The sequence below is a fragment of the Diabrotica virgifera genome, chromosome 7, assembly GCF_917563875.1.
Source record: "Diabrotica virgifera virgifera chromosome 7, PGI_DIABVI_V3a".
Lineage (NCBI taxonomy): Eukaryota > Metazoa > Arthropoda > Insecta > Coleoptera > Chrysomelidae > Diabrotica > Diabrotica virgifera.
Genome location: NC_065449.1, coordinates 161,940,066 through 161,949,926, shown reverse-complemented (window position 1 = coordinate 161,949,926; position 9,861 = coordinate 161,940,066). Strand labels below are relative to the sequence as shown.

The following is a 9,861-nucleotide window of genomic DNA, read 5'->3' as shown; positions in this document are numbered from 1 at the left end:
TTTCTTCTTCCTTCTTGTATGTAGGCTTTAAAGCCTGCTTCTTCTTCAATATTAGCCTCCTAAATTGGTTAAGTTTAAGAAATGCAAATGCGATCAAATAAATTTAAATCATCCAATGCTAAAAAAATATTATTGAACAATAGTATCCGAATTGTTGAGAGCAAATTTTATTGTATGGGTGACATGGGTGCTGGAAATACCGCCCTTTGGTCTCAGCTGAGTGTGGGATATGACAAAAATTGTTTTATTAATCACCCGTGTGAGAAGTCTTTAAATATTTTTGTTTTTGCAGATGCTCCGCATTTGATTAAACTGGCCCAAAATCTTGTAATTAATCATGTTGTTGTCATTGACAATAAAATAATCAACAATGATTATTTTGAAGCGCTACTAAATATATCAACTTCAGAATTGACAATTGCGCATAAATTGACACTACATCATATCTGTTTAAAAGGCTCTATGAGGCAAAGAGTAAGGCCTGCAGTTCGATTATTGTCAAATTCTGTAGCAAAAGCTATTAGTTTTGCTGGAGAAAATAGACTTATGTCAAAAGATAGTTATTGGAAAGAAGCTGCTGTAATTGTTCAGCTATGGTTGGTTTATGGAATGTCCCAATACTATTGAAACTAGCGAATCTTGCGTAAATAATAGCTCAATAGAAAGTCCTTAATTACCAAGCCATGTTTCGGCGTCAGAAGATATTTGCTTGACACAAAAAATGCTGTCTAATTTGATAGAAAAAACTGAAGGTTCGAAAAAATCTCAGTCTGAAGAGGACAAAATACTTCAAAATAAATTTATAGAAGCTCACTACTTGGAGGAGGATCATATAACTGACGATGACATTTTGAAAGTCACATACAATTATGAGGTGAAAGAAAAAATTCATCGGGACTATTTTAAAGTATGTTGCTGGTTTTATTGTATACAAATGCAAGCATGAATATTAAAAAAGTTTTAGCTTACAAAACCCTACAAAACGTATGAGGCATATATGGAACCAGATAGGCTACATACAGTCTGAAGAGGATCAAATAAATTTGATCATCCAATGCTAAAAAATATTATTGAACAATAGTATCTGAATTGTTGCTAGCAAATTTTATTGTATGGGTGACATGGGACATGCGTACTGGAAATACTGCCCTTTGGTCTCAGCTAAGTGTGGGATATGACAAAAATTGTTTTATTAATCACCCCTGTGCAGATCCTCCGCATTTGATTAAACTTGCCCAAAATCATGTAATTGATCATGGTTTTGTCATTGACAATAAAATAATCAACAATGATTATTTTGAAGTGCTACTAAATATATCAACTTCAGAATTGACAATTGCGCATAAATTGACTCTACATCATCTCTGTTTAAAAGGTTCTGTGAGGCAAAGAGTGAGGCCTGCAGTTCAATTATTGTCAAATTCTGTAGCAAGTTATGCTGGAGAAAATGGAAGTACGTCAAACGATAGTTATTGGACTATCTTTACCTTTATCTCAACTTGAGAATACCACGATACCATTTGAGGTATTTCTATGTCTCAGTAGGACACGTACAAATAAGATTAAGAGAAGGGAACAGAAAGATTAGTTTGAGTAACTATCAAAGAAAACTCGACAAAAAAATATCAAAGTTTGTTAACTTTAAGAAATAAATTTTAATAATCTATAAAATATTCAATAAATCTTTTTTATGAATTGTCGGCCGGATTCATTATTGAAATATTGTAAATTACGCTAATGTTGGAAAAGGCAAGTCAAAGTTCGAAGATAATATTTTATAACCTTTTAAACGTTAGGTAAGTAATTCGGAAAGTGTTTTTAATATTTATCCATTTTACGTACTTTGCTCAAAATTACGATTTTGGAAATATTCCAGTAATGAATCCGACTATCGCTATATGTATAAAATAGAATTCATTTCCATACTTATTAATTGAAAAGACAGCATTCTATTTCTACCTTAATATGAATATACACACTTTATGTAACGGCGAAATGTCGAAAAAAGTTGTTTTATTTTTCAGTAATCAGAAAACCTATATCCAAGAAAAAATGAAAAAATTATGCACCACCTTATAAAATAAAGTACCAAATATTCATGCTTATATTTGATATTAACAGACTAACAGGGGCAGCGATACTGTTCTAATAGAAACTTTGCTTCGCACATGACGTCAGGCATGACATGAGCTAGCGTGCGTATAGGCATACCCGGTCTTTGTCTACCGTGACAAAACATGTCTTCAGTCAAGCGTAGATAATACATTTTCGGCAACCATACATTATAGGCCTGGATCCCGCGTACCAAAAAAGTTTATTAATAGCAAGCTGAACATTTGTTAATAGCTTAACGGTGTCTAGTCGGACAAACCTTGATGTACAACAACACTGGAGTAGGGAAAGTTTTAATTGTGGAACAGGTTTCGAACGTCAGACTACGAAAACGTCCCATGTATTATGTCGGATAAAACTTCCAATTCATTGGTTACCCTTTCATTAAACTCTCATGCAAAAATCAAACTGCGATTTACCACCAATATAATTTCTGTCGATTGACATGTTCTACGTGTCGGACTCATTAAAATGCCCAATATATTTGTCGGACAAATATTTTTTATATATTATATAAAGTTTGCTATTGAATAAACAAAAACAACCTGCTAGTTTTCACAATCATAAACTTGTCAGGATGACACGTTCCACAATAATTAAAACTTCCCCTATTCCAGTGTTCCCATACATAAAAGTTTGTCCGAATAGACATTGTAAAGCTATTAACAAATTTTCAGCTTGCTGATAATTAACTTTTTTGTCATTGACAATTTTAGTACGCGGGATCCAGGCGTATTATCAATTATATAATTATGATTTAACAGGTAATTATAATTTTAGGTGTCTCTGGTAGAGATATGAAAACTGATGCCAGTAGCCTATTAACAAAAAAACATGATAGAAGTGGCATTAATTTGAATACCAATACAATAGAGCTTCCAATATCAATGTGAACACTGATCAACAACATTTTATATGTGTTACAGTTCAAGTTGATTATCCAGTTGGAGTTGACTCCAACTAGTTGGAGTCAACTCTAACGGTTGGTTTCAGTAAAAGTTGATTATAAATATAAAATGAAGATTTATATTCAACATTTACTAGTAAAAGTAGACTCCAACTAGGAAAAGTATACTCTTCCCAATGCCATTTAGTAAAAGTTGATTCCGATTCACACAAACAGCCGATTCTAGAAATTAAATGTTACTGAATATGTTCAAATTAGTCTAGGCTGTATCGTCGCCCCCGTTAGGTAAATTACTCCGATTCGAATTTTTTGCACAAACTTACTCAAAAAGAGGTCCTTATAACAAATCTACTGGGTGCCAGGCAGTACCTTGATCGATAAATTGTTTAAACAATTTTTTTAGACAAATTCACAAAAATAATTTTTTCACTTCGAACAATTTTTTTTAGATCATTTGGGTTATTCTGAGCAAAAAAAGGTATTCTGTGATTTTTCTTTAAAATTGATTGTTGTCGAGTTATACGCGATTTAAAATTTGAAAAATGCGAAAATAGCCATTTTCAAGGCTTAATACCTCGGTTAAAATCCATTATTATGAAAGTCAGAAAGTGACCAAATCAAAGTTTATAGCCCCTTCTACAAGATCCAGCAGAAATTTTTGTCACTATTTTATTACTAAGCTTTATCTTTAATTATTAACAATGAGCGCTAAGTGCGTATTAGGCGGCCGTCAAAGGTGAGTGCTAAAGAGATGCACCATTCCAGCCGTCCAATGGTGAATCTCACTCGCACTCACATTGACGGCCGCCTCAATACACGGTTAGTGCTCATTGTTGATAATTAAAAATAATATCTTATTAATGAAATAATGACAAAAATTTCTTCAGGATCTTATAGAGGTAGTTTTAATCTTTGATTTTTTTTAGTTTCTGACTTTCATAATATATAATATTGTATGGCATTTTTGCCTTTCGGACAGTTCCGGCGCCAATTACATCTTTAACCCTGTTTCAAGTAACTAGTGTCGATGTACATTAGCCCAGGGAGACCGACGGCTTAACGTGCTCTCCGAGGCACGGTGAGACAGCTCGTGTCATTATTGGAAATGAAAATGGTTTGTCTTTGGTAGGGCTCGAACCCACGTGCACTGGCGTATGAGGCCAGCGATTATGCCGTTACTCCACGGCCGCTCGCTCGACTTTCACAATAATTATCTTTAACCGAGTTATTAAACCTTGAAAATGGTTATTTTGGCGTTTTTCAAATTTAAAGTCCTCAATAACTCGACAACAGTCAATTTTAGAGAAAAAAAGGCCCAACGGATTTAAAAAAAAAATTGTACGAAGTGAAAAAATTATGTATTTTTGCGAATTTGTTTAAAATCATTGTTTATCGCCAAACTTCACTAAAATCATTCATTATTGTACTCATTTGTCCTCATTTTCGGCAGTAAAGTAACACTTTGTTGTATTGAAAGAAGAATGTTACTTTACCTGCCGCGATAATTAATCAAATTAACCGAGATTGAATGTAAGTGGTCAATGGCAGCAATCGATTATTTATTTGAGTGAAATTAAAATTTATTTACTTTAATTATTAAAAATATTGTACAAAATTTATCTTATTATTAATAAAATTTATGTCAAAAAGTAAAATTCTGTAGTGTTTCGCAATTATATTCATACAAAATAAATCAAAACTTTACAGATTTAGTAATTACGTAGGTATACACAATATTGATAACTATCGATTAAACATCAAAACCGGCCCTCATGCAAAAGTCATCTGTCATTACTGTCATACGAATTTTTTATTTCGTCTAAAATTAAAAAAATTTCCTCAAAGTTGTAAGTAAGTGTTAATGTCTTTTTTGATTGACGATACAATTTTGTACGCACCACCTCAATACTCTTTATCGAACGCGTCTGTTCCTCTGCTCGTAATATCAGACTCGTTCGATAAAGAGTCACTTTACTGACTGACTTTATTGAAATTGGTTAAACAATTTTTCGACCGCGGTACCGCGTGACACCCTGTGTATTTGTTATAAGGATTGTTATACGGATGTATTTCTTTGAGTAAGTTTGTGCAAAAAATCGAATCAGAATAATTTACCTAACGGGGGCGACGTTACAGACTATACTAATAAGTAGTTGAAACGGTCAAAACAAAGAAACGCACACTCATCAAAAATGCACTTGAGATTCTCGTATAATCAACATTTACTGAATCGATCCAGGAAGAGTCAACTCCAACTAGTAAAAGTTGATTTAAATTTTTAAAAAAATCAACTTTTACTGCTCGTTTCAGTTGGAGTTGACTCCAACTAGTTGGAGTCAACTCTAACTGAGAATCAACTTGAACTGTAACATATGTATCATTTGCAAGAAATCATTATCAAGTAATCATCATTTAAAAGTACATATGACGATGCATACTGGGGAAAAACCTTTTGCATGTGAAATTTGCACCAAACCGTTTCCAACGAAATTTCTTTTAAAAAGGCATATGAGTGTGCATAATGGTGACAAACCATTTACATGTGACATTTGCACCAAACAATTTTCAATGAAACACAATTTAACAAGGCATATGATCGTGCATACTGGTGAGAAACCATTTGAATGTGAACTTTGTAACAAACAGTTAACAACAAATACACTCTTAAAAGCACATATAAGAGTTCATACTGGTGAAAAACCATTTGAATGTGAAATTTGCGACAAACAGTTATCAAAGAAAACACATTTAGAAAAGCATATGAGAATTCATACTGGTGAAAAGCCATTTGAATGTGGAATTTGTAACAAAAAATTTGCCTCAAAGGGTAATTTAAAAGCGCATATACTTGTGCATATTGGTGAAAAACCATTTGAATGTGCCATTTGCAACAAAAAATTTGCCCTAAAGGACCATTTGAAATCACATTTGACAATGTATACTGGTGAAAAACCATTTGAATGTGAATGTTGTACCAAACAGTTTACATCAAAGCGTGGTTTAGAATATCATATGATAGTGCATACTGGTATAAATCCATTTGAATGTGAAATTTGTACGAAACAGTTTACATCTAAGCAAGGTTTAGAATATATGACAGCCCATACTGGTAAAAAACGATTTGAATGTGAAATTTGCACCAAACAGTATTCAACGAAAGGAGATTTAAAATCGCATATGAGAGCATGATACTATAAATAAAGAGATAGTATTTTCCCGTAGCTCAAATACGTGCGAGTTCGCGCATTGAATACGTAACTGGAGACCGGAAGTTGAATTTGAATTCTTGTTAAAGTTAAATGGGATTTGTATGCATTATGTGATGAAATTATTCAATTAGCAAAATAACATTAAACTTCAATGTATTCGTAAAGAATTTAGTGTCGAGATTCCAGTCAAAATAACTGTCAAAGATAAAATATAAAATACAACCGCGAACAATTCAAAGTAATCGGATATTACGAAAACCATTACGAGCTTTCCGGTCTCCAGTTACGTCACGACTTCCGGATGTGCAATGCAATATATTATCTTGTTATTTTTGTATCAACTCCGCCTATCCACTGTTGGGTGAACTGAGTAGCTCAGCAGCGGGTTGCCGGCCCAAGCCCGGATAAAGGAGGAGGGTGAGGCTAGCGACCTACCACGGTAAAAACGAAAATGCTCATAGAACCGATCACCAAGCCTCGGATACCGGACAGAAACATTTTTTCAAGACGACTCTACCAAAGAATAGGACTACGAAAAAGGATAAAGAATAGCATGCTGGAACATTAAGTCATGGACAAAGAGAGACCAAGAGATACTAATAGAAATGAACACTCACAAAATAGATTTATGCGCGCTCTCCGAAGCCAGAAGGAAAGGGAACTTCAAAATACCAAGATTTCCTACTCATATACAGCGGAAAATACAAGGGGGACTATGCTAGCTCAGGAGTGGGCCTTATAATCCACACGAAATTTGAAAAGAGCATAGAAAACATCGAATATATCAACCATAGAATCCTGATGACGATTTTGAATATGGAAAACACTAAACTCCACATCATATCAGTCTACGCACCAGATATAAGTAAACCCGAGGGAGAGACCGAAGACTTCTATAATAAACTACAGGATGTAATCGACAAGATACAGAAAAACGAAAAAATAATTATTCTTGGAGATCTCAATGCAAGAATAGGAAACGACAGCATAGATAATATCAAACAACGATTTAACGAAGATACATTGAACCGAAATGGAGAGTACCTTGTTGAATTCTGTACCCAAAATTTGTTGAGAATAAACAACACGTTTTTTACACACAAACCCCAACACAAATACACGTGGCAAAACACGCAAGACCAACAATCAACAATAGACTATATAATTACAAATAGAGAAATCATACCTAAACAAATACTAGACGTAAGAGCATTAACATCGCCCAATATCGGATCAGATCATAAAATGGTGCTTGGAAAATTTTTGCTCAAAATACCCCAAAACAAGAAAAAACCACCCAAGTACTTCGAAAAACTAAACATTGAGTCTCTAGAGAACCAAAACACAAAATGGTTGTATAAAAGACGTTTAGAACAAAGATTTGAGATAAACCCAGTAACAACAGGTGAAGAAGTAAATGAGACATGGGCAAAAATAGAGTATAATGTATTACAAGCCGCAAAGCAAAGCATAGGGGTCAGAAAAATTAACCTGAATGCAACCAAAATATCAAAGCCCTGGTTCAATACTGAAATAAGAGATCTAGCGTATGAGAAGAGGAAAGCGTACCTACAATACTGCACTAACAAAACACCAAACAATTACCAACAATACAGAGACACAAGAAATGACATTAATTCTAAGATAAGAAATATAAAAAGGGAATATTGGACACGCTTTACCAAAGAAATGGAACACGATTTGTATGGGGCGCAAAGAAAAGTTTGGAAAATACTAAAAAATAGGAAAAAACCCATTATCGAATAGAGAAGTTTAAATAGAATAGAAGCAGAACAATGGACCGCCTATATAGAAGAACTATATAAGGAAGATACTATAGTACCTGAAGAAGAGGAAGAAACAGGAAATGAAGACGAATCCAACTTAGACACAGAACTAGAGATCACAAAAGAAGAAATAAGGAATAACATACGTAAATTAAAAAACAGAAAAGCACCAGGACCCGATGGGATACCAAATGAACTCCTGAAATACGGAGGAGAAACCTTAATCGAAAACATAGAGATCCTCTTTCAAGAAATAATATGTAGTCAGCGTGTACCAGACCAGTGGAGGACGAGTATAACAATACCTATAGACAAGAGAGGAAACAGCAAAGACCCTAGCAACTACCGTACCATCACCTTGCTGAGCACAACTCTTAAACTCTTAACAAAAATACTTGCCAATAAAATAAATGAAGAATACACAATTTGTGAGGAACAAGGTTTTTGGAAAAATACGTCCACAATAGACGCCATATTCATAGCCAGACAAATTGCTGAGAAAGCACTGGAATATAATAAACACACATAATAAAATTGAACAAGTCTCGAGATTCCAATATCTGGGAATCGAAATATATAGTTCTGGAGATGTTAAAGAGAGCGTCCGAAAGTAAGCAAATAAAGCCAATTACGTGTCAGGATGTCTGAGGGATGTCATCTGGAGAAACAAAGATATGAGGCTGGAAGGGAAAGTACGCATATACAAATCATGTGTAAGACCGATCATGACGTACGCGATAGAAACAAGATGTGACAGCAGAAACCAAGAGGATACTGAGAACATCAGAAATGAAAACGCTGAGGTCAATAACTGGGAAAACACTGAGAGACAGAATACCGAACGACAGAATAAGAGATCTCTGTAACATACAAGATATAGTACGGTGGGGAAGACAGAGACGACGAAAGTGGAATCAGCATGTAACGAGAATGGACAGCGAGAGAATAGCCCGTATAGCCAGGGATTCGAAGCCAACAGGCAAGCGACCAATAGGAAGGCCCTTTAAAAGGTGGCGAGATAGCTGGCAGTCAACATCACAGCTACGAATACAAGCGCAAAATCGGTAAGGAACAGGCCAAGAGGCCTAATATAAGAAGAAGAAGAAGATTTTTGTATCATGTATGAGAGTACATACTGGTGAAAAACCATTTAAATGTGGAATTTGCTCCAAACGTTTTTTAACGAAACACATTTTGAAATCGCATATGAGTGTGCATAGTGATGAAAAACCATTTAAGTGTGACACTTGCACCAAACAATTTTTAACAAAGAGTTATTCAATAAAGCATATGAAATTGCATACCGAATAAGAACAATTTGAATGTGTCATACGTCAAATAAACGTCAAACGCCGATCTATACGAAACACACGGCAGACAAAGGCCGGTATGCTCGTTAACGAATCGAAATGTGTGCTCCGACGCGCATGATATGTCACCTACGAAGCAACAATCCAGAGTACTACGGTGTTTCAGATGTAGGATCCCATGTCCCGGTAGATCTACTTGTGTATCGTACGGTAGATGAACTGTTTTTACAAAGCCTTTAGTTTCGATCTTTTTCTATTGTTTAGTCTGTTTAGTTCAGTTTTTGTGTATTAACAAAAAACATGCCGTAGCTAATTCTAAAAATTATAATCGGGTGACGAAATGCAAATGCTTCTTCTTTTTCTTCTTCCTTGTATGTAGGCTTTAAAGCCTGCTTCTTCTCCAATATTAGCCTCCTAAATTGTTTAAGTTTAAGAAATGCAAATGCGATCAAATAAATTTGATCATCCAATGCTAAAAAATATTATTGAATAGTATCTGAATTGTTGAGAGCAAATTTTATTGTATGGGTGACATG

At 34.5% G+C, this 9,861-nt stretch overlaps 1 protein-coding gene across 1 annotated transcript; it reads left to right on the top strand.

Moving 5' to 3' along the window:
* The first annotated feature begins 5,449 nt into the window (after positions 1-5,449).
* On the top strand, positions 5,450-6,208 carry LOC126888655 (gastrula zinc finger protein XlCGF57.1-like). Its single transcript, XM_050657017.1, has one exon. It carries the CDS (start codon positions 5,450-5,452, stop codon positions 6,206-6,208), a length of 759 nt encoding a protein of 252 aa, XP_050512974.1.
* Positions 6,209-9,861: the final 3,653 nt, after the last annotated feature.